Here is a 24,998-nt window from a genome sequence, read left to right on the forward strand (position 1 = left end):
ATAACGAGCCTGTATACACTTTTCTGTAATCATGCTATAAAAAGTGGAGTTATCCTTTAAGAAGAATGCTTAGTATTTTTCAGATTAGTAATGAATTCCCCAATTGGACTAAATGGAAAAAAGTTTTAATGACCAAATTTTTATTTATTTTTTTTGTTAATCAGAAAGAGAAAAAAGGTTTGGTGATGGTGAATTTCTACAATGATTACGTCACTTGCAGCCAGAAAGCCAATATATCGGATGTTGCTGGTAAGTAAGGGCTGAATTTGGGGGCGACATCTCCCCTGCTGGGCCCAGCACCCCCCCATCTCCCTGACTATGGATGTGTGTGCGTCCCCCCGGCCGTGCCATTGCATGCATACAAAATAGGAGGATGCTGATCAGTGTTAATTTCGTCGACTAAAGCATTTTAGTCGACTAAATTAATACTATTTTAGTTGACTAAGATACGACTAAAACGACCGAGATGACTAAAATACGACTAAAACTAAAATGTAATTTTAGTCAAATGACTAAGACTAGATTGAAATTTGACTTCAAAATTAACACTGGTCTGTAGTGCATGTTTAGCAGTACAGGGAGGTGGGTGGAACCAAGGGACCGTGCTCCATGGTGGGTAGGGGGGTGGAACCAAAGAACCGTGCTCCATGGTGGGTAGAACCAAGGGACCGTGCTCCATGGTGGGTAGGGGGGTGGAACCAAGGGACCGTGCTCCATGGTGGGTAGGGGGGTGGAACCAAGGGACCGTGCTCCATGGTGGGTAGGGGGGTGGAACCAAGGGGACCGTGCTCCATGGTGGGTAGGGGGGTGGAACCAAAGGACCGTGCTCCATGGTGGGTAGGGGGGGTGGAACCAAAGGGACCGTGCTCCATGGTGGGTAGGGGGGTGGAACAAAGGGACCGTGCTCCATGGTGGGTAGGGGGGTGGAACCAAGGGACCGTGCTCCATGGTGGGTAGGGGGGTGGAACCAAGGGGTCGTGCTCCATGGTGGGTAGGTGGGTGGAACCTAGGGGACCGTGCTCCATGGTGGGTAGGGGGGTGGAACCAAAGGGTCGTGCTCCATGGTGGGTAGGTGGGTGGAACCTAGGGGACCGTGCTCCATGGTGGGTAGGGGGGTGGAACCAAAGGACCGTGCTCCATGGTGGGTAGGGGGGTGGAACCAAGGGACCGTGCTCCATGGTGGGTAGGGGGGTGGAACCAAGGGACCGTGCTCCATGATGGGTAGGGGGTGGAACCAAAAGGACCGTGCTCCATGGTAGGTAGGGGGGGTGGAACCAAAGGACTGTGCTCCATGGTGGGTAGGGGGGTGGAACCAAAGGACCGTGCTCCATGGTAGGTAAGGGGGTGGAACCAAGGGACCGTGCTCCATGGTGGGTAAGGGAGTGGAACCAAGGGACCGTGCTCCATAGTGGGTAGGGGGGTGGAAACAAGGGACCGTGCTCCATGGTGGGTAGGGGGGTGGAAACAAGGGACCGTGCTCCATGGTGGGTAGGGGGGTGGAACCAAGGGACCGTGATCCATGGTGGGTAGGGGGGTGGAACCAAGGGACCGTGCTCCATGGTGGGTAAGGGGGTGGAGACAAGGAGTGACTTGGAACAGGAGAGTACCTGCAACTATTCTCTGAGAAAAAAAAAAGCCCTGGGTACATAACATATGTCTGAAAATTGATCAATCCTGGATGTACTGACGGCCAATCTCATTTCTTGAGGCTCAAAACTGCCAGGACAGTACAAATACCCCCCAAATCACCCCTTTTTGGAAAGTAGACAGTCCAAGGTATTTAGTAAGAGGCATAGGGAATTTTTAAAAAAATATTTAATAATTCTTTTTCAATTTTTTTAAATATGATTGGTCACAGCGACCACATGGTACTGGCAGCGTGCCGGTATAGTGATCAGTCATCGTCTGTGCCCAGTGGATGCAGCTGGTGCCAGGATCACGCCGTGCGAGCGGCACGTTCTGGGTGGACGTCTTATGACATAAGGCCCCGCCTGGCCTATAGCACATTGAAGGTGGTGAAGATAAAGAAGCTGCATACTCAGTAATGATGAAATCAGCTGCTGAAAATCCTTTAAAAAAACCTGAGCGTGTAATATCACTTTGTTGGGATTCTATGCAGTTTAACTGGCAGACAATTAGTACTTGTGTGCCCTCTACAAGAAAGCGTTCGATCCGGGAGAGAGGAATCTGCGTTGTGTTCGGACATTTGCTGAGCACATTTTCTGAAATGTCATCAATGTAGCGCAGCGCTCTGACTTTTCTTATCTCTGATGTTTGCAGATCATTTTGATCACATTAAGAAGATTGCTGGTTACGAGTCGGTCGGCTTTGGAGGGGATTACGATGGTGTGCCCAGGTAAGTGCTGACATCATCAAACGGCAAGGCTTGTAATAATAAAAATAAACAGGAACGTTCTGCTGTTCAGTTGGCTGTTCAGAGAGAAGATCTCCGAGTTCTCCAGAACACTTTGACAGATCATTACACTGAACAACGTGTGCTGGAACAAGTCCTTGGAGGAAGCTTTTGGACAGCAATGTCTTAAAAAAAAAAAAAAAAAAAAAAAAAAAAAAGATACTTAACGTGATTGTAAAAGGTAGAACTTTTTTTTTTTTTTTTAAACACGTTATACCGGCTTTGCAGAGAGCAGCCCTCTTCTTGTGTCTTGGGGGTACAATTCAGGACAAGCGGTGGACCTTGACCCTATATTGTGGGTGATGACATTGGTGGGAGAGGTTGGAGACCAGTAGGAAGAGAGACTTTGGGGGACCTCCCACAACTGAAATCAGTGGGAGAGAAATAGGGAATGCCTATTGAGGTACCCAAGGCTCTGTGTCGGATCCCCCTGGACAAAATGCTTGGATGCAGTCACCATTCAGCTGACATTTTTCCTCCCGGCTTCTTTGATTTTCCAGTTTCCAAGTTTATTGAGTTGGGTGGTGCCGACAGGTCCGTCCATAGCTCAAGTTTCAGCAGATTCAGCAGCATCAGGTGAATTGTCAGCACTGTATATGGCCAGCTTAAGGCAGAACTCCAGGCAACTTTTTTTTTTAACTGCTTGTTTTGATCTAGGAGAGGAGGACATTGGAGATATACTTACCTGACCCACCGATCCTCCCCGCACAAGACCTGTCTTGGCACCCCCGTGCTCCAGCAGTCTTGAAGATGGACTGTTCCTGACATTGGCACGTTCAGAGCATGCTCCATAGACAGGAACAGTCCACTGGTGGACTGTGGGGGAGCACGGTTTTCCTGAGGATTGGCGGATCAGGCGAGTATGAACTTTGTTCTCAATGCTAGAAAAAAAAAATAGCAGCTGACCCATGCAGTGCAGGCACAGGCTTACTGCATGGGGAAGAAAACTGTGCCTGGAGTCGGGCTGTTATCAGAAGATTTCTCCTCAGCAGGGACACAGTAAAAACCATCTGACAGGGGTTCTAACCCCTCACCAGTCTGCTGTCAGTGGTCTTACTTGTTGTAAATTCCCTCCCATTGCTTTGATCCCTATGAAAAAGGGCTAAGGGCTCATGTCTGAAAAATATCAAGTATGGCATCTCGGGGTCCCTTTTGATGTGTTGTGCTTCTAAAATCTTGCTCACAGTTGGCATGTGTGTTGGAATCATCATTTCATGGCTCTTGGTAGTAAAGGTAATAAAAAACCAATGCAGAGGAGTCAAATATAATTTCCTCTTTATTTGTATCATAAAGGAGCACTTATTAGTGAGCTCTGCCTCCTGAAGAGAAGATATCACGAGTTACTGATGAGGAATAAGTAGGACCGAATTTGCTCTGGCCTCGTATTGGTTTCAGGCCGGTACTAAAGCTAAAAGGATTAGTATGACAGCCAGGCTACTAGTATTTTCAGAAGATTGTTTAAAATAAAGTTAGTAAAGCAAATTTCACACTATACTTGCATTGAGGGTAAAATCTGCATCCTACCTATTCAATTCTTAATATCATTGTTGGATGGAAGGTGGAGGATGTCCTACTTCTTTCACGTGTGATCTGCTCTAAAATAAACTGAAAAAAAAAAAGCTGATGGGAAACAGAAAACTCTGATCTACTTGTATAAAATTAAATGTGCCCACATTGTCGATTCTGTCCGAGAGTAATCAAAGAACTTCCCTCTCCTCAGAGTGCCCGATGGCCTGGAAGACGTGTCCAAATACCCGGATCTTGTAGCTGAACTGCTAAGAAGAGGATGGCCAGAGGAGGAAATTAAGGCCGCCTTGGCCTATAACTTTTTAAGAGTATTCCAAGAAGTGGAAGCGGTCAGTGTCTACATTGTAACATCTCAATGCCAAGTATCAGCTACAAAAAGCAAACAAAATTTGGGAACGTATAAAAAAAAAAGGGAGATAAAATGGTATTGCTAACATAGTAGAACACTATACTGCCAATGGATATCCATATGAGCTGGCTGGACATTCTACTCCAAAACCACCAGCATTAATATGGAGTTGACCTCCTTTGCTGCGATAATGTCCTGCACTCTTCTTGGAAGATGCTCCACCCAAACTTGTGAGTGTGTGTCTGGGGGGAATTTGTGTCCACTCAGCCAAAAGAGCATTTGTGAAGTCAGACCCGATTCCCAATTGACATTCCGATTCATCCCAAAGGTGTTCAGTAGGGATGAGGTCAGGGCCCTGCAGCCACTTGGGTTCCTCCACATCAAACCCAACCATGTCTTTATGGAGCTGGCTTTGTAGACAGGGGCACAGTCAGGGTAGAACAAAAAATGACCTTCCCCAAACTGTTCCTCCAAGGTGTACAGAGCAATTCCTCTCCATTCATTCTGTGCAGCTGAGGCTGCAGAGATGGAGATTGAGGGCTGTGTGTCCTCAATCTCCTTTCTCTGTCTCAAAGTTCAATCATCAGAGGTCGGTTTAGACCCCTGATATTTCACCAACACCCCCAATGGGGCTCCTAACATTTTTTTTAAAAATACAATTATAATTTTTTTAATATATATATTTTATATATAAATAAAAACTGCTGACATCAGTGGCAGAACTACCAGGGTCACGAAGGTCGTACTTGCGACCAGGCCCTGGCGTTCTGCCACCATGGGGGGGGGCACCTTTATGTTTTTTTGCACTGGGGTCTAGGTACACCTCTGCCAATACCCTTCACTGGAAACAACGTTTCTATGATGTAACTACTACATACTTTTAGCCAAATGGGTAGGTGTGATGGATAGGTGTCCACAAACTTTTGGCCATTTAATGTACGTCAGAACACATAGTAATAATAATAATAATAATAATAACCACCATGGTGGTTTTATTATTCTGAGAGGTTGATGGACATTAGTCATTTTTAACATTTAGTATCAAAGCTGAACTCCAGCCGAAACTTTTGGTAGTTGGAAGGAAAGAGATAGAGACAGAACCGGGGGATGTTTTTTATTTGCAGTCTGAACCCCTTTGGGGCGATTTCCCCTCACTTCCTGTCCTGACAGGAAGTTAAGGAAAATCTCTCTAGTGGTTACACAGACTGCAGCAAATAAAAAAAACTCAACTCTCTTTCCAAGTCTATAAACTGGGGGGGAAAAAGTTTTGTCTGGAGTTTATTTTTGTTAAAAGGTTATGTAATTTTTTTAACACTTCATTAAGAAATGTCTACAACCAACCAATCACTCTTGTTCTTTTTCTTTCTTTTTTTTTTTTTAGACAAGTAATAGAACGAGTGCGGATATCCCTAAAGATGAACCCATTGCATACGAGGAGATTAAAAGTAGCTGTCGCACTGGTTGGGGCTATAATATCCCCGCTGATATCCCCACTGCTAACCCCACGGTTAAAACCACTCCTAGTACAGCGAACAGACAGCTCTTGGGACAAGGCATTCTTCTTCTCTGCCTGCTATTTGCACTATTTCTGTGAAGGGCGTTCTTCATCCATTCCCAGTGCACAAAAAGACTGATATTGCATGGACAACGGGCTCAAAGCAATGCAAAAAAAAAAGGAGGAACCTGATAAGGATGCCGGGACTACTGTACCACCTCAGCTATTGACTCCACATGTGCGCTATTTTTTTTTTTCTTTTAAGTTTGGGCTCAAGTCCTTCTGTTTTAAAAATTGGGTTAGACTTACAGGGCTATTCTCAAAACACAAGAGGCAAGGAAACCAGAGGTGTTATTCAGTAACTCAATGGGACGTTTCTCAAGCTTCAACACAAAAAAACATCTGATTGGGGGAAGAGTCTTTGCAGACCATGGGGGGGCAGATATTTCAGATACCACCTACTGGAAAGTTTGGGTATTGCAGCACATGCATCTATACATATAGCTTTGCTAAATTATAGGATTCCAAGAAAAAAAAAAAAAAAAGAGAGCAAGGATACAGAAAATGCTGAAACCAAGCATAGGTAATGGAAATAACCAGTTCACTCTCATGGTCAGATTCAACCTCATATATTCAGATTCATGGTTTTATATTTAAAGGCCTGTATCTTTCGTTAAAGGAGAGGTACAGGGAAAGCTTTTTTTGGCGGTTCGTTCTGCACTCGTGGCTCGTTTTCAGCAGACAGTGGGCTGAAGCCCGTTGTCGGCGGACGTCACAGAGCCGGTCCACGCTAGCAAAAGTTTGCGACAATGAAGTGGGGATCTGCCCACGTGCCTGGAACGGCACCCGGCTCAGCCTCTCAGCGAGCCACTGAGAGGCTGAGCCGGCCGGTCCCGCCCACCTCCACAGCCCAGCGCTCCAGTGAGAGAGAGGGGGGGGAGCAGAGCAGAGAGCAGAGAGCAGTGATTGACAGTGACCAGCTCTCTGCTCAGGGAGCCCTGAGAACCGAGCGATTGCCGGTGTTTGATCGCTCAGTTCTCAGTGTAGTGCTGGCGGGGGACAGATGGGGCATCTACCTAGGCAAGTATGGTTGGGAGAAAAAAAAAAAAACTTGATACTTCTCTTTTAACACCAAACTGCAGCCAAAACTTGAATTTTAAAAGGAATTGTTAAGGGTCAGAAGTTCTGCAGGTTTTTATTGCTCTTTGTGTCCCCTCTGCACAGTGTAAAACCCAATTCAAGGGTAGCTTTATTATTCTGGGCAAACAGCATGAAGCCTCACCTGGGGCCTCCTCCCTTGATGAATTTCACACAAAACCGGGCTTAAAGTAGAACTACAGGCAGAACTTTTTTTATTATTATGGATATAGCAAGGGGGGTTATAAGCCCTGTCAGATTTATTTTTTTCCCGCCATCTGTGTCCCATTGAGGAGATTTACCCTTACTTCCTGTCCCATAACCAAACATTAAGAGGAAATCCCTGCAAATAAAAGTGAATTCCTTGGGGGTCACCAGAACTAGTATCCTCATTGGAAGATTTCCCCTTCGTTACTTTTCTGGGGACAACCCAAAATTTGGGGTTTTCGGTTATTTTCACTTTCAATGATAATGAAGAACCGGACAAAATAGGGTGACTCTCCCAAAACGGCGACACAGACAACAACAATAAAAACTGACAGGTGTTCTAATCCAGTGGGTTCTCAGCCCTGTCCTCAAGTCCCCCCAACAGGCCATGTTTGCAGGTTTTCCTTCATCTTGCACGAGTGCTTTAAATCAGAGTCAATGGCTTGGTATTTTGGACGGCTATTTTATCTAAGAGAAATTCCCACATGTCCTGTTGGGGGTACTTGAGGACTGAGGTTGAGAACCAGTGATATAATCCCTCTCCAGTCCATCCAAAACTAAAAAAAAAAAAAAAAAAAAAAAAAAAAAAAAAGGAAGAAAGATTTTCCTTTAGTTATATTTTAACCATAGAGATCATTTAAGCCCAGTTTTGCGTGAAACATCAGAGAACAGCCCAGGAGGAGCTTTGTGTTGCTTCTCCAGAACAATAAAGCTACTTGGGCATTGAATTTAACAGTCTTCCGCCAGCTCCTTTTCTCTTGGATTTGGGGCTAGGACACGCCTCTGCTTGGCTTTGACACATGGTCAGCGGGGGGGGGGGGGGGGGGTGACCCAATGTGACAGGCTTGGGAGCCGGGAATACTCTTACCTGCCATCAGTGGAGTGCTGGGCCTTAATCTTCCCAATAAAAACACAGCAATAAAAACACAACAGTGCTTCCAACACTAACAAAAAAGTAAAGATGTAATGTCAAACAAAGCCGAATAATAGATTTTATGGGATAAAAAAAAAAAAAATACAAGTGCTAATATGTTTATAATAAATACACTAGAAATAAATAGCAATTTGTTGAGACCTCAGTGTGTTGGTTGTGTTCATTAAGAGACAGAAAACTATCTAAATCAAATCACAGCTTACTTCTAAACTCCGACTGCCACGTCCATTTTGCGCCTCGGCTTCACCCTGCGTCTCCTCCTCCTCCTCGGCTTCACCCTAGGTCTCCTCCTCCTCGGCTTCACCCTGCATCTCCTCCTCCTCCTCAGCTTCACCCTGCATCTCCTCCTCCTCGGCTTCACCCAGTGTCTCCTCCTCCTCCTCTGCTTCACCCTGCGCCTCCCCCCTCCTCGGCTTTACCCTGCATCTCCTCCTCCTCCTCGGCTTCACCCTGAGTCTCCTCCTCGGCTTCACCCTGCTTCTCCTCCTCCTCGGCTTCACCCTGCGTCTCCTTCTCCTCCTCGGCTGCCAATAAATCCAATCACAGCTTACTACTAAACTCCGACTGCCACGTCCATTTTGCGCCTTGGCTTCACCCTGCATTTCCTTCTCCTCTGCTTCACCCTGCATTTCCTCCTCCTCGGCTTCACCCTGTGTCTCCTCCTCCTCCTCGGCTTCAGCCTGCGTCTCCTCCTCGGCTTCAGCCTGCGTCTCCTCCTCCTCGGCTTCACCCTGCATCTCCTCCTCCTCCTCCTCGGCTTCACCCTGCGTCGCCCCCTCCTCCTCGGCTACACCCTGCGTCTCCTTCTCCTCCTCGGCTACACCCTGCGTCTCCTCCTCCTCGGCTTCACCCTGCGTCTCCTCCTCCTCCTCGTCTTCACCCTGCGTCTCCTCCTCCTCCTCGGCTTCACCCTGCGTCTCCTCCTCCTCCTCGGCTTCACCCTGCGTCTCCTCCTCCTCCTCGGCTACACCCTGCGTCTCCTTCTCCTCCTCGGCTACACCCTGCGTCTCCTCCTCCTCGGCTTCACCCTGTGTCTCCTCCTCCTCCTCAGCTTCACCCTGCATCTCCTCCTCCTTAGCTTCACCCTGCGCCTCCCCCTCCTCGGCTTCACCCTGCATCTCCTCCTTCTCCTCCTCGGCTTCACCCTGCGTCTCCTCCTCCTCCTCAGCTTCACCCTGCATCTCCTCCTCCTTAGCTTCACCCTGCGCCTCCCCCTCCTCGGCTTCACCCTGCATCTCCTCCTTCTCCTCCTCGGCTTCACCCTGCATCTCCTCCTTCTCCTCCTCGGCTTCACCCTGCATCTCCTCAGCTTCACCCTGTGTCTTCTTCTCCTCCTCAGCTGCCAATACAATCACTGCTCCTCTCAGCCAATCGGGTCTTAAGACCCACTTGCTGATTGCCCGCGAAGAGAAATCGGGAAGACAATAGTGACTATTTATTCCTTATTGTCACACAACTGGGTGGGCTTGGTGCAGTGTTCTGTGCCCTGAGCCTACCCTTTTTTTTAAGCCAATTAGAGCCTCGGGCTGTAATCACGCACTTCCAAAAAAACAAAAACCCCCATTGGAATTCATGCATCTGGCGCCCTGCATGTAGATTAGGAGTTGAGCGCACGGTCACGTCACTGTGCTACAGTAACAGAACGCTCATCGGACAGGGGAGAGGCGATTGGGGAAGCCGAGGTCTGGTCGGCCCCCAGTGCCATGATGAGACCGGATTTTTACAGGCACATAGGTGTATTTTTTTTTTTTTTTTTTCATTAAATGTAACAGATGATATTTTGCGGCATCTACATACATTATCCCTATTAGATCACCAACAAATGAAACAATTCCCCACGGAAACCTTTTGTCTAGGTTGGAACGCCACCCCGGATATTATTATACATGATTTATATCGTGCCAACAGTTTTTTCAGAAATTGTAATATAAAGGGAGACAACACAGTTCAATACAGAAGGATTAGAAGGGCCTTGCTCATGGAGCTTACAATCTAAAAAGGGAGGGAGAGGTGATACAAAAGGTAATAAAACTGTGGGGGGATGAGCTGATGGAGATGGCTGCCGTTCATTTTTTGGTGGGGTGGGTTACTCTGAATAAATATTTTTTCAGGGATCGCCTAAAAGGGAACAGGGTAAGAGATACCCAAACAGATTGGGGTAAGGAGTTCCAGAGAATGGGAGAGGATCTGGAGGCAAACATGGGAGGAGGTGAGGAGGGAGCGTAGAGAAAAGGATGTCCTGGGAGGAGCAGAGTGGACAATATGTCAACATGAGGTTGGTGTAATTCAGAGTGGGGGGGGGGGGGGGGGGGCGCTCTAATACAGGACGTGTGTTACTGGCCAGATCACCAGGTGAAAACAAAGGGGAAAAGCCTAAAAAAAACCCCAGAAAACAAATGCAGCCGCCACATCTAATGATTGGTAAGCTGCAATATATGACATTTCTGGTTTTGGGTTCATTACCTCTTTACCACAATGCATGTCAACTCATTTCCGCCCGCTCCATAGCCGAAAGATGGCTACAGCACGGCCCATAATTGCCAAGAGGGCATCCATTTACGTCCTCCTGAGATCACGCTGCTGCACGCCCCCCTGTGGGCGCACGGTGCACTGTGATCAGCCAGTGAATGAGACTCGGCTGATCACAGCCACGTGACAGCCATGTGATCAGCCAATGACAGCTGATCACATGATGTAAACAGAAGATCGGTAATCTTTTTTTTTTTTCTCCTCACACTGACAGCATGAGGAGAAAAAAAAAAAAAAGCAATCACCGGCTTCTTTCAGAGGGGCATCGGCCTCTCACACAGAGAGCCACCACAGCCTCATCTGTGGCTACCAGTACCACTTCATCAGTGGAGCCTCATTGGCATCGGTGCAGCCTCATCAGGTGCAGCCTCATCAGGTGAAGCCTCATCAGGTGAAGCCTCATCAGGTGAAGCCTCATCGGTGCACAACAATGAACTAGAAAAATGACCTGTTTGGAAAATGTTATAAAACAGTTTTTTTTTTGTTTTTTCAAAATTTTTAAGCTTTTTTAGTTTTTTAGCATACCACCAAAAGAAAGCTGTGTGACAGCGCTGAAAGCTGAGAATTGTCTTGGGCGGGAAGGGGGGGGGGTGTGCCCGGTAGGCGAGTGGTTAACTCACGGGGTGACACATGATCATTTAACGCACCGCAAACACAACTCTGACACCTGAACGGGCCCTTAAAGGTTTCCCACAACATAATGGCCGGGGGTGAAGGGGCTCCTACTCCTGTATCACATCCTGGAACCACATTATGAAGAACGTCATACACTCCACAACAAAAACGCTGCACTTAGGAATTATCAGAATTTATTTTGAAACATAAAATACAAAACATCTCTTTACAGATAAATTACACCCAAAGAAAAAAAAAAAAAAGACTAAAGCAGAAAAAAAAAGGCAAATTTGAATAAAAAAATACAATAGATTTATATTGGGATGCTCTGAGAACTACAGCACAATAACATAAATCGGCAACAGCGTGGAGTAAATGGTGGCACATCACACGGGGTGGGGGGGGGGTGGGGGGTTGGGGTGCCCGGAAAGTGCTGATAATGCCGTCTCCATGGAAACCTGGGCATTGCAAGGGCCAGTCCACCGAAACAGTATTTCACTGATCAAATCAATCATCTAACTTTATATACACACTTTATGGGACTCTGGTGGCTCCACCACATTGCAGTTTTTTTGCTTCTTTAAAGCCCCCTCTGGGGGGGGGTTCCCTCACTTCCTGTCTCAAGTGACAATGAAGGGAAATCTCCCCAATAGAGGAAGTCATGTAAACCTGTTGTAACCCTCCCCCCACACTATTTAACATTTTTTGCTTTAAATAGAGATATTAGAAAGCCTCAGCTGATAACATTTGGCTGACGCGTTTTCACTCCGTCATCACATTCCTGAAGGCCTCACTGGTGGTAATACGGCAAGTCTGACGCTGCCTGGCAGCAGGTTACCAGGCACACCAAAGCAGCACATTGTAATCCCATTGGCTGCGAGAGGTGGAAGCAGAAAGAAGACAAATCGTACCAAGTACAGTATTCCATCAATAAGCTACAGGCCCCATTCACACTACACCTTGCCATAACACATGTGCGTTTACACAATGCGTTTTCGTACATTATGGCAGCCCATTTACTTTGAACAAGCTGGCAGCACGTCTTAAAGTGATTGCTAATTTAACAAAAACCCAAAAAACCGAACCTTTACAAACATGTGATTCTTACCTGCTCTGTGCAAGGGTTTTGCACAGAGCGGGCCCGACCCTCCTTTTTTGGGGTCCCCCGGCGGCGCTCCTGACTCCTCCTCTTCATTGGATACCCCCTCGGAGAGTCGCTTTCCATGGGGCTCCCGAGTCCTGCTGCTGCATCCATTGACACTGTGTCACTGGATTTGATTGATAGCAGCTATGCCTGCCCCTCCCCTCCGTCTGCCCATTCATGGAAGCCTTTGTATTATGTGAACTCATTCACAAATGACAAAGGCTTCTGTGAATGGGCAGCAGAGGGGAGGGGCGGGCATAGCTGCTTTGTATGCTTTTCCCCTCTCACAGCCGGAGTGTGTCCTCTGGGAGTACAATAAACCTGTCACATAGAACTAACAGAGATAAGTCCCTGGAGCCGACATGCACCTAACTGGACTTTACTCATAGCGTGTCTGCACTTTTTGCAAAGTTGTTGAATGCCTGGAATTCAGCTTTAAATTCAGAACCGTACCGCGTTGTATGTAAAGTGCTTTAAGGCTTTTCGACAGTGTGAATGGGCCTACGGGGAACCCCCTCAGCTAATAGAAGCGCTCAGTCTCATCTCTGGCTTAACTGTAGATATGGAAAGAAAAAGTCATCCAAGGGGAAGAAGTTATGGAATTTTCTCCAGAACGGACTTGGAAGGCCTGGACCGTCTTATTAGGCACAACATTCCTTCCAATGACACAGAGCAGTTACAGGGAAAAGGGAAGACGGCTCTTCAGTAAGATAAGATGTTATAGTGTGGTGTCCTTCGCACATTGCAGAACACTACATTATAAAACAGATCACATTCCAGCCAGTTCACATCCTCACATTCAGCCTCAGGCCAGATATATGAATGTGAGGGGGGGGGCTTCTTCCAGATGTATGAATGTAAGGGGGGGGGGCACACCTTCCAGATATATGAATGTGAGGGGGGGGGCTTCTTCCAGATGTATGAATGTAAGGGGGGGGGGGCACACCTTCCAGATATATGAATGTAAGGGGGGGCTTCTTCCAGATGTATGAATGTAAGGGGGGGGTGGGGAACCTTCAAGATATATAAATGTGAGGGGGGGGGGGGCTTCTTCCAGATGTATGAATGTAAGGGGGGGGGCACACCTTCCAGATATATGAATGTAAGGGGGCGCTTCTTCCAGATATATGAATGTAAGGGGGGCGCACCTTCCAGATGTATGAATGTAAGGGGGGAGGCACCCTCCAGATATATGAATGTAAGGGGGGCGCACCTTCCAGATGTATGAATGTAAGGGGGGAGGCACCCTCCAGATGTATGAATGTAAGGGGGGAGGCACCCTCCAGATGTATGAATGTAAGGGGGGAGGCACCCTCCAGATGTATGAATGTAAGGGGGGAGGCACCCTCCAGATGTATGAATGTAAGGGGGGAGGCACCCTCCAGATATATAAATGTAAGGGGGGCGCACCCTCCAGATATAGGACTGTAAGGGGGCCGCACCTTCCAGATGTTCCACACTCATGGTATAGAAAGACCTGATCCTTCCGATATATACTTCACCCCTGACTTCAATATACATGAAGTATTTGTATACCGGTGCAGACTGGCTGTTTAAAGTATAATTCCTGGCTAAATCCAACTTGTTTTAAAAATGTCCCCCCCCCCACCTAATACCTATGCTGACCGACGTGTAAGAAAGATTCATATACTTACCTACGTTCAGCCCGCTCTGGTCCGGTCACGTGATCCTATGTCAGCTGCAGTGGGGAGGAGAGAGAGCTTGACAATGGCTAGCAGTGCTTCTCCTATCAGGACACGGCCCAGATTTCAATGCGGAGGGTTTTTTTTTTTTTAAGCACAGATTAGAGCCAGAGACTCTAATAGGCTTCAATATAGGGTGGGATCAGGTCTCAGAGAGCGAGCCCACCCAGGTGTGTTACAACAGCGAATCAATAGTATCTGTTGTAACACTGATTCTCCTCCCGGCCAATCAGGAAGCGGGCTTTGACACTGGTCACCCAATTGGCTGAAAGGACAGGTGAACCTATTGGATGCCTAGGAGTAGGAGGAGGGGAGGAGCTGAAAGCCGCCATGGAGGAGAGGACTCGGAGCCGAGCCGCTGCAACAGGCTACCTGCCGCCCGCCACGATGGGGGTAAGTGCGGGGCCAACCGGCAAACACCGGCCGCCACTGATGGCTAGTAAAGCACGTTGTGAACAAGCACAGTTCTTTTCGTGTGAAACGCGTCAACTGGTCACCGTTGCAATTTTGTCTGGCTCATGACAATAACAAAATCTCTACAGCATCTTTTAGATTCAAGTGTGCGATCGATCTTTTCTTCTTTTTTTTGATGGCTAGTAAAAGCCTGAAACGGTGACGCCACTCTTTGGCTCATCTGTTGTCCGCATCCCCTGCAGCCACCAATGGTTGGCACAGGGGATCATGTGAACGGGCTGAAAATAATAAAGTATATACTTTCTTACACAGGTTGGTTAGCGTAGGGTTAGTCTGGAATTTGAGTTTAATGGGGTACCTTTTTGATCAGTACTGGGTGTGTCCAACCCGCAGCCCCAGAGAGTTTGTTATGCCTCCCGGGACTGTCTGGAGGGACGCCCAGGAAGTGGTGTAAGCACAGCAGCCACCAGACAGGCCCGGCCCATGCACAGCTGTAGGGACACTGGGGATGCGCCATGCAAACATAGCAGCTGCAGCACACATTGACAGGCCAGGCAAAATACACATCTGGGGGGGTGCCGGGGCTGCCATGTTTGCAATAGCACAGCAGCAAGGAATGCAGGCAAGTAAATGCTGCATGGCCACATCTAGGGGGTGTGTTGGGGTGGTCTGCACCCCCTGAGATTTCGATTCCCCCCCCCCCCACAGCACGAACATAGGCTACGTTCGCATTGGCAATTAGGGCTGGTGCGTATTGTAGCACCTACCCGCGGCTCTCAGCGGGTAGGTGCGGCTCTCAGCGGGTAGGTGCGGCTCTCAGCGGGTAGGTGCGGCTCTCAGCGGGTAGGTGCGGCTCTCAGCGGGTAGGTGTGGCTCTCAGCGGGTAGGTGCGGCTCTCAGCGGGTAGGTGCGGCTCTCAGCGGGTAGGTGCGGCTCTCAGCGGGTAGGTGCGGCCCTCAGCGGGTAGGTGCGGCCCTCAGCGGGTAGGTGCGGCCCTCAGCGGGTAGGTGCGGCTGCCGGGGACCTGTCATTATAGTGACCACACGTACCTGCTGAGGACTGCAGAAGGAACTTCTCATCAGCTCCCCTCATTGTGTATTTTATGTGACAACTTCTCTTCTTCCAATGTGTGGACAGCCCTGATCTACATCATCCCTCATAGTACCATCCTCTCCTCACCACTGCAAAAGATGAACTCCAAGCAAGCAACTAGACCCATGTGATCTGTCTTTTCTGCCCAGAGATTTGTAATTCACACACTCCTCTGCCAGACAGCACAGCCAGAACGGTGACAATGCTTCCAGCTAAGAAATACAGCAGTTACACCCCCGCCCATCCCCCCCCCGCCCCGCCCACAGTCAGCTGATCAGGCAATGATCCACATACTGATCATCAACTCTACTGACTCCGCACTCTCCTCCTGTCTGCGTGCCCCCCTTCAGTACATATTAATGCAACACCTGATTGCCTCCTAGTACTGCCCCTCCCTCACAGTGCAATGGTTTCTGTGCAGGGGTGAGGGGAGGCTGATATTAGGACAGATCAGGGCGGTTATATGTAAAAATACATTTTATTAAAGGAACACACATCTGCATAAAACAATGCTGTCTCATATCTGTTCATCTTTAATCTACTGACTTGTTGTAGACTCCGGATCTACTTCCTGAGACGGCTTACAGCCGATTTCCAGGAATTCTGCTACTTTGTAAAGAGTGAAGGCACATTATGAGTAAAGTCCAGGGAGGTGCATGGAAAAATAGAACGCTGGAAAGCCGCACTCCAAAAAAGTTCACCTTTATTAAGAAATGAATATCAAAGCATCACAGGGCAATGTGAGCTATGACTAAGCACCATATCTGGTGTGAAACGCGTCAGTAGCTGTGCAGTTAGTCTGTATTTCCCTGTGATGCTTCGATATTCATTTTTAAATAAAGGTGAACTTTTTTGGAGTGCGGCTATCCAGCGTTCTATTTTTCCATTATCTCTGTTGCAAACAGTGCCAGCACCCTGCCTGACTGCGGAGACAGCTGTTCTTAGGAGAGGTGATCACTTAGGAGTGGCGCACTCCCATATTTCCAAGGAGGTGCATGACATCTCCTGAGCTGATCTCTATTTACATCTGACAGTTTTATTGCACTTCCGGAAGACAGATAATCGCTGTGTTTATGGGGGACCTGATGCTGAACATTAGCGTCGGTGCAGCCAATCACAGAAGCCTTTGTATTATGCAAATTCACAAAATACAAAGGCTTCCCTGAATGGGCAGCAGAGGGGAGGGGCGGGGTATAGCGGCTACGTTTGCCTCTCTCACAGCCCTGGGTGTCAGCGTTATGCTCCGGCAGAGACATAAACCTGTCAGATATAAATAATAGAGATAAGTTCAGATGATGTCATGCACCTCCTTGGACTTAACTCATAGTGTGCCTTCACTTTTTACAAAGGAGCTGAATTCCTGGATTTGAACTTTAAGAAGAGAAGCTCCTTGCGGGAGAGAAGTTTTTTTTAAATGGTCACTAGATCAGGCTCCTATCCAGAGTCTACAGCCAATCGGTGTCAAGAGGCAGCCCTGAAAATGGAAGATACAGAAGACCAGTTTCGAGCCAACTGAGGTCCTTGGCTACCAGACCACCCCCCCATGGTGTCGGTCAGATGGAGCAGCCCCTTCTTGCAGTTGAGGCGATATTTTACAGGGAGGGTTTCCCTTGCCCCATAAAAGTACTAAAAATTGTACATGAAGACACCCATCACCCCACAATGAACTCCTCTGTCTAGAGAACTACTGAACAGTACACATGGCAATGCTTTAGAAGCTTTATGAACTGTCTGTAGTGCCCTGAGCAACCAATCAGCTTTTCCCTTTCATTTTACAAGGTAAGGTTAGGAGAGAGAGAGACTGTATCAGCCGCCTAGAGAGAGCAGACTGACCAATAGGAGGATCTATAGGTCTTCATTCTGGAAGGCGCGGATAAGAAGAAGAAGAAGGTAAACAGAAACAGGCATTATAAGTATAGGAAACCCTGCAGACCGAGGATTTAGGAGGCACCAAGGGTTCAGTTACACCACAATCCATGCGCTTCAACATTGACGCTCCAAGCATTAGGCAGCCGATTCTTCTTGAAGTGGGGCAATGGGGTGGATCTACTAAAGGCAAATAGACGGCGTAATCTGCAAGTGCAGGTGTTCCAGAGCTTAGTAAATAAAGGAGAAGCTTCACAAAGAATACCCAATCAAATGCAAGCAAAAGAGAAAAAAAATGTGATTGCACATGATTGGATGATGGAATTCAGCAGAGCTTCCCCTTTATCTGCTAAGTTTTTGAGCAACTGCACTAGAAGAGTGCTCAGTCTACTTGTTTTAAAGTGGTTGTAAACCTCAGACATGAAATCTGAACAAAGCATATCCCTTTATAGTGAGCACTTGTCTCAGTCCAGAGCACTAAGTGTCACTTCTGTCCGCTGCCTCCTTCCTCTGCTATCAGCATGAGTCACTTCTGAGACAAGTTTTCCTGACACCAAGAGATAAAAAGGTGACAGGGTAGGGGGGGCTCCAGTTGATTGACAGCCTCAGCTCTGTTCCTGTGAGCTGTGTGAAAGGGGAGGCGGGGGGTGTCCCTTCCCTCCAATCAGCTCTTACTGAGCTCTGCAGAGTAAGTGTGACTTCAGGTCTCCGCCCCCTTTTTTTTTTTTCTGAACTCTCAGACAAACATTCTAAATTCAGTGCTTTGAATGGATGTAGAGAAGAAGGGTCTGCCAATAGACAGGCTTCGTTTCATCTCTGTGTATCACCCGAGGACAAGATCCCCTTCACTGGGGATATGGAGGGTTTACAGCCACTTTATCCACCCCAATGTCTCTAAATGCACAAAAAAAATTATAATATTATAATATATATATATATATATATATATATATATATATAAATTTATATTTATATATTATAAGTCATGTGCCATTTTTTTTTTTTTTTAAACGCGGTAAAATACAAAGGGCGCCGGCACATATTGGCGTACTACAGGGTACTGTATATGTGTTTTGGGGTGCAATTAAAAAAAATGGAGATGTGGTGTGAATGAACCCTAAAAACAGAAAGTAAACATAGAAGACTTAATCTTGCGGCAACGCAGCCAATCAAGTGACACCGGCATGAGAGGTTAACTCCGCCCATCACCGATATTCCAGACAATGATAGGTCGGATACTTGCAGACTGAACCCACAATCCAGGCTTACTGTGGCAGATTCTGGGATATAATCTCCCCGTCTCCCATGACAACCATAGAAGTCTCAGTCCTCCTGCTGCACTCTTCAGGACAACAAATAAAAAAAAATAAAGAGAGAACCCAGTAGAAAAAAAAAAAGAAAAAAAAGCGTAATCAGCTGCAGCAGGTGGGTAGAGCCAAGACGGTGCGGAATTCTGGAACTGGATAAGCCAATCAGCCATTGAGGATTCAAACTGCCTGCATCTGCTCAAAGCTTATACATTGGCTTTGGGTGAACCTTCACTTTAAATTATAAAGGCGGACTTCAGTCTGATAGGACCACAGACAGTGTAATATCATTAATGTTATGTATAGAACACTCTTGTCTGCTGACAGAGGCATTCTGGGTAGTTACAGCAGAAAGGCGTATTGAGAATAGTGTCGTCTTTGTTTTGGGAGGAAGGAAGAGGAGAGTCAGAATTGGGGATCTGTATATCATTAGAGGGGACCATTATGTAATGCCGAGGCTTTATATATCATGCGCCAAGACATCAATAAACGGACCAGCTTCAAGATCTGGAAGAACAGAGAAACTGGAGAGAAGCAGCAGTATAACCCAGGGCCCCGCCCCCCCCCCCGTGTCCTCCCAAAATGATCGGTGAAGGCCACAGCGTGATAAAGTGACCCCAGTGTACCCCAAAACTCCAGAACGTTCCAGCCCAGGAGAGAGGGGGGTGCAGAAGAAGCAGGACATCAATTCCTCAGTGCCGCCAGTCTGAAAGACAGAAAAGATCAAAGTTAGTAATTGACCATAGAGCCGGGAATTGTGAAAACTCCTGTCTGCCCTATGAATGTCACACCTACTAAAGACTGAATGTCTACAAGAAAACACAAGTATATAGTATATAGTATAATGACAAATCGGAGGCAGGTGACAGGTAGATCACGTCCCTTTCGACCCCCCGAAACCTGAACAGGAGCGGGGGTGCCATTTACTGGAATCAATCCCCTGTATTTTCCCCCTGCAGCAGCCGATAGTGGGAGGGAGAGGAGGAGAAGCCTTTACTGGACCGATCCCTTGTATTTTCCCCCTGCATCAGCTGATGGTGGGAGGGAGAGGAGGAGAAGCCTTTACTGGACCGATCCCCTGTATTTTCCCCCTGCAGCAGCCGATAGTTGGAGGGAGAGGAGGAGAAGCCTTTACTGGACCGATCCCCTGTATTTTCCCCCTGCAGCAGCCGATAGTGGGAGGGAGAGGAGGAGAAGCCTTTACTGGACCGATCCCTTGTATTTTCCCCCTGCATCAGCTGATGGTGGGAGGGAGAGGAGGAGAAGCCTTTACTGGACCGATCATCTGTATTTTCCTCCTGCAGGAGCTGAGGGTTAGCAAGAGAGAGGAGGAGAAGCCTTTACTGGAACCGATTTCCTGTATTTTCCTCTTGCAGGGGCTGATGGTGGAAGGGAGAAGGAGGAGAAGCCTTTACTGGACCGATCCCCTGTATTTTCCTCCTGCAACAGCTGAAAGCCAGCTTCTCCTCCTCTACTTTCCGCCAGCATTCAGCTGCTGCAGGAGGAAAATACAGGTGATCAGTTCCAGTAAAGGCTTCTCCCACCAGGATTCAGCTACTGCAATAGGGAAATACAGGGGATCGGTTCCAGTAAAAGCTTCTCCTCCTCTCCCTCCTGCCGGCATTCAGCTGCTGCAGGAGGAAAATACAATAAAATGCTGTCCTCGCCACCCCTACTGACCAGGCTTTTCTTCCTTCTGCTGCATGGGCCCCCCTATGTGCTCCCCCGGTCCGCCTCCCCCTCCCCTCACAGTGCTTCAGAATACTTTTTTAATCCTAAAAGGAAACTTATTAAAATACCGGCTTCTTCTCCTCTCTTGCTGGCTGCTGCGGGGGATTGTTTCAGGATGGAGAGCGGGGGAAGGGGCCTGTAAATATGCAATTTACTGGCCCCTTCCTTTTCTGAATGAACACAGTGAGTGATTGGTACCAATCACTCACTGTGTTCATTCATAACTAAAGCATAGTAAACAGCGTTTTCTATGCTTCGGTTTGTGAATGAGCAGTAAGCTCTGTGCAGAGCTCTTCCTGTTCATACAGTCTGTATAGCTCAGGCTGCAGAGATAGAGAATGAGGACTATGTCCTCAATCACTTTCTCTGTCTATAAAATGCCACATCTGGGGGTCTGTGTAGACCCCTGATATTCCACCAAAGCCCCCCCCCCCCCCCCCCCCCAACCAGGGCAGAAAGCTCTGCAGAACCCTTCTTGTTCATTCATTCTGACACTCCCACCCATACAGAATGAGAAGCGAAGGGGGGGGGGGGGGGAGCACACTGGGAGGCGGATCCAATTTACATGACCACACCCAGGGGCATTACACTGCAGGGATAGAATTACTGGCTGATGGGAGCTGAGCCTGGGTTTCACAGGAGCAGTGGGGAAAACTGCATGCGATTTGGACAGAAATCGCACCACAATCCTGTTCAAATCATGTGATTCTTTGCATTGCGATTTGAGCCCATTCATTTTGTATGGGCTTAAAATCGCACTGCAAAGATATCAATTTTGGGTATCTGAGCATTTCTACAAGTACTCATGAAAATACTCGGTATCGGCACAGATATCAGCGCAGCCCTCGTTCACACATTTGTGGTTTCCTTGCTTTGTATATGGCACGGTCATAACATAGAGGGTACATTGCTGTGCACAACACAGACAATAACTTAAAAATGGAGAAAAGTCATACAAAGAAAGCAGACAGAAAACAGACCATAAAAATCAGCACAGCCATAGATGGAGCTTGGCTGTAAATGGCGGTATAGTTCCTCACCTGCGAGACAGCTGGTCCTCCGGAGTGCGGGTGGAGCTCTCTCCTACCGATGACGCTCCTTGCGGGAGCTGGTTCAGCTGATCCATCACCTCCAGCCCGTTCTCCTCCGCGATCTGCAGGATAAGATTGTCTACTTGTTCCTGCGGGGTGGTCAGTGTCATGGCGGAGCTCATGGAATCCTCCATCACCTGAGAAGAAGATACAGAGGAGTCAAACCTGGACCAATGGCAGCGGAGTAACAAAAAGCCGTGAGAGATCCAGTGCATGGTGACCGAGCCACGTTCTCCCATCAGGACTGGTAGATGGTTTTATAGTGTAGCACAAATCATGTGATCTCTCTGGAAGGGACACAACAAAGAAGAAATACTTTTTCTGTTTGGTAATAGAACAAGGCAATTCTGGAAACTCCATTTTTCTTGCATGAAAGATTACCCTTCAGTTGGGACAGGAAATGCAAGAACAGGCAGAAATAAAAATCTGACAGGAGATATTATACACATGATACGAAATTAAAAAGTGTCTAGAATTACATTACCAATTAACAAACAAACAGGGGTGATCTGTAACCCCACACAGGTTCACTTTTAGGCTGGTGAAAACAATTTCAATGAAGTGCCTACTGCAGCACAAATGCAAGAGCGAGGCAATCTGCATCATGTCCTATTGTTTTGGTTCATAAGGCAGTGCTGGTTTGTTCCAAAAAAAGAAAAAAGATGTTGCTTGACGAACCACGTTGGGTGGAGCAACATGCCGTGATGTTATTGCGTTCCTGGAACTGTCCCCAAAAAACATCCAGTGACATGAGATTGCATTACAGACAGCACCGTTTAATTTTATACTCGTGTAAATGTATTTTAGCTAATTTTAATTAAAAAAAAGGTTTGTTGGGTATCACACTTTTGGTTCCTTTTCTTATCTAACATGTATGCATGGTGGGATGACCAGAGATGGAGGCCTTAATGACAATAGCTGCAATTACATTGTGTATTATGTAACTTTCCTATAAACAATGGGGGTCATTTACTAAAGGCAAATCCACTTTGCACTACAAGTGCAAACTATAAGTGCAAAGTGCACTTGAAATTGCACCGAAAGTGCAGTCCAGTTCAGTCGCTGTTAATCTGAGGGGAAGATCTGAAATGAGGGGAAGCTCTGCCGATTTTATCATCCAATCATGTGCAAGCTAAAATGCTGTTTTTTATTTTCCTTGCATGTCCCCCTCGGAATTCCAGCGACTTTACTTCCAAGTGCACTTGTAGTGCAAAGTGGATTTGCCTTTCGTAAATAACCCCCATAGAGTCATATCTCTGGTAAGCCTTTGGTTGTCTCTGTACGGTGGTGGAAGAGCATTTGGTGTGCGATATACTAGATCACTCTTCAGATTTCTCAGATGCACCTTTATGAACATTTGGACTTTGGGAATTCCTTTTTGTTATGTTTATTCTTCTTTATTTATGTTTATTCTTCTTTATTGATCTCATATTGTAGGTCAGTATATTTCTGGTAGTGCAGCACAGTTGGTATACGAGCGTCGCAGCACAGAGCGGCGTGTTCTGCTGCACTGAGGGCACAACACTCCGCCGCAATAAAAAAGCACCGCAACGCGTCTGAACATAAAAGGCATTATGTGCACAATAAAGCGCGCATTATGGCGTAAATTTAATTCTCTATTTTGAAGAATCAGTCTAACAAAGCAAATACGCTGCTCCAGGTCGGACCACCTGAACTCTAACCCCCGAAGTCCACCAAAAAGCGGCTCACAGCTGCGGAATGCTTTGGAGAGGAAGGTGGGTGACCGCACTCTGATGGATGGAAAATTGAAACGCAGCACAGTGGTGTAATGGTCAGCACTTTCGTTTGCTGGTTCAAATCCCAACCACAGCACTACTGGAGTTTGCATGTTCTCCCTGTGTGGGTTTCCTCCGGGTACTCCGGTTTCCTCCCACACTACAAAGACATGCTGGGAGGTTAACAGATTTACCTTTAAACAGCCTGTAAGGAAGACGTCTCTTAGAAGGATCCAGGAGGTGGAGGAGAAGAGGATGGGATAGAATCTCGTCCGGTGCAGCAGGGACCGGCTGATATCTGATCCATCTATGGGCAGGCTGGTTGTACTGAGGTGGAATCATCGATCAACTTCAGTACCAGCAGCTTGTCAGATTTCTTTTTTCATGCCATCGCTGCCAGTGGTTATATCTGCCAGCAGTGATCTCTGTGTTTTGCCGGTTTCTCGCCGGCAGAACACAATAGCACTGTGGGAGGGATTCCCCAACAACATTGACTGTGTTGATGGGGAAATCGAATGATTTTTTTTTTCCTATTGCGGAAGGAAAAAAAAATTGCATATTCTATGGGCTGCATTACAATAAAAAGTGAATATAGATAGGAGGGGGGAGGGGCCCATAGTAAATTCTGTCTTTTGGCATTTACGGTCTCTACATCCCACTCAGGTTTGTGGTTTGATGTTGAGATCCGGCCATGAAAGTCTGTTAACTGACAACAAAATGCCTCAATTTGGGTCATCATCCCGCCTTCCTGTCTGCAGTTTTGCATTTACATCAAACCACAGGAAAAACAAATTTCAGATAATTTTTTGGAGGGACTTTCACTTTTTCATATGAATCACACCCATTATAAATGTACTTCAACGATCTTCAGTGTTCCAATGCCGCACGTCTGAGTTCTTATCAGTGGGAGGTTATAAAACCAAGCTGTGGTTTAGACGGGTTTACTAGACTGGGGAAGACTGCCACCAGGTGGACAGATAGAGGCAAATCAACATATCAGTCTGCATCTATATTACGGCAAATAGCGTTTTTTTATATATATTATTATGACGCTCAGTAGGGATGCACCGATACCGATACTGCTACCAGTACTTGTCAAAATGCTCCCGATACCGAAACTCTGTGGTGCGATTTGTGGCAACACAAAATAAATGGGTGCAAATCGCACAGCAAAGAATTTGTTGCCATTTGAACAGGAATGTGGTGCGATTCCCATCCAAAAGCACATGGTTTCCTGCACCCGAGGCTCTCTGCATGACAGCTTCCACCAGCTCTGGCTCCCATGTGACTGTGGATATCTGTGGCTTCTCCCATGGCTTTGTCCCGCCCCCTCCCCCAGCCTCCAGCGGTTTGATCCATCTCCTTCTAGTGCTAACAGTACAGACTACAGGGAATCTAACCAATCAGAAGCCATGTAGCCCACACTCTCAGGAGAGGAGAGAAAGCTGCAGAGACATTAAAGTGGTTGTAAAGGTTTGATTAAAAAAATAAATAAATAAACAAAAAAAAACCAAAAAAAAATCAGACACACCAAACATGTTATACTTACCTTCTCTGTGTAAGTGATTTGCACAGAGTGGCCCCTGATCCTCCTCTTCTGGGGTTGCCGGGCGGCGCTCTTGGCTCCTCCTCCTCGAGTGCCCCCAGGGAGAGCCGCATTCCTGTGCGGGCGCGCTCCCGTGTCTTGCTGCTGCGTCCATTAACACAG

At 47.2% G+C, this 24,998-nt stretch overlaps 3 protein-coding genes across 4 annotated transcripts in view; 1 reads left to right on the top strand and 2 right to left on the bottom strand.

Moving 5' to 3' along the window:
• Positions 1 to 6,212, top strand: part of DPEP1 (dipeptidase 1) — a 43,173-nt gene extending 36,961 nt beyond the window's left edge. Inside the window, exons 8-11 of the mRNA XM_073605947.1 lie at positions 165 to 249; positions 2,281 to 2,356; positions 4,134 to 4,269; positions 5,671 to 6,212. Of these exons, the coding sequence (XP_073462048.1) occupies positions 165 to 249; positions 2,281 to 2,356; positions 4,134 to 4,269; positions 5,671 to 5,883 (510 nt within the window). The 3' untranslated portion in view covers positions 5,884 to 6,212. The remainder of the gene's footprint in view (positions 1 to 164; positions 250 to 2,280; positions 2,357 to 4,133; positions 4,270 to 5,670) is intronic.
• Positions 6,213 to 7,946: 1,734 nt separating this feature from the next.
• Positions 7,947 to 15,372, bottom strand: LOC141112855 (uncharacterized). Of its 2 annotated transcripts, XM_073605954.1 has the most exons (3): positions 13,436 to 15,372; positions 12,625 to 13,226; positions 7,947 to 12,500 (listed from the first exon to the last, which is right to left on the bottom strand). In XM_073605954.1, exon 3 carries the CDS (start codon positions 9,361 to 9,363, stop codon positions 8,341 to 8,343), a length of 1,023 nt encoding a protein of 340 aa, XP_073462055.1. In that variant the 5' UTR covers positions 9,364 to 12,500; positions 12,625 to 13,226; positions 13,436 to 15,372; the 3' UTR covers positions 7,947 to 8,340. The 2 variants fall into 2 exon arrangements, with proteins under 2 accessions (XP_073462055.1, XP_073462054.1); XM_073605953.1 differs by having other exon boundaries at positions 7,947 to 13,226.
• Positions 15,373 to 16,018: 646 nt separating this feature from the next.
• CHMP1A (charged multivesicular body protein 1A) overlaps positions 16,019 to 24,998 on the bottom strand; it is a 28,024-nt gene continuing 19,044 nt past the window's right edge. The window contains exons 6-7 of the mRNA XM_073605955.1: positions 21,504 to 21,691; positions 16,019 to 19,438 (exon numbers count right to left, since the gene is read on the bottom strand). Of these exons, the coding sequence (XP_073462056.1) occupies positions 19,417 to 19,438; positions 21,504 to 21,691 (210 nt within the window). The 3' untranslated portion in view covers positions 16,019 to 19,416. The remainder of the gene's footprint in view (positions 19,439 to 21,503; positions 21,692 to 24,998) is intronic.

This window comes from Aquarana catesbeiana, linkage group LG11, assembly GCF_042186555.1.
Source record: "Aquarana catesbeiana isolate 2022-GZ linkage group LG11, ASM4218655v1, whole genome shotgun sequence".
Classification (NCBI taxonomy): domain Eukaryota; kingdom Metazoa; phylum Chordata; class Amphibia; order Anura; family Ranidae; genus Aquarana; species Aquarana catesbeiana.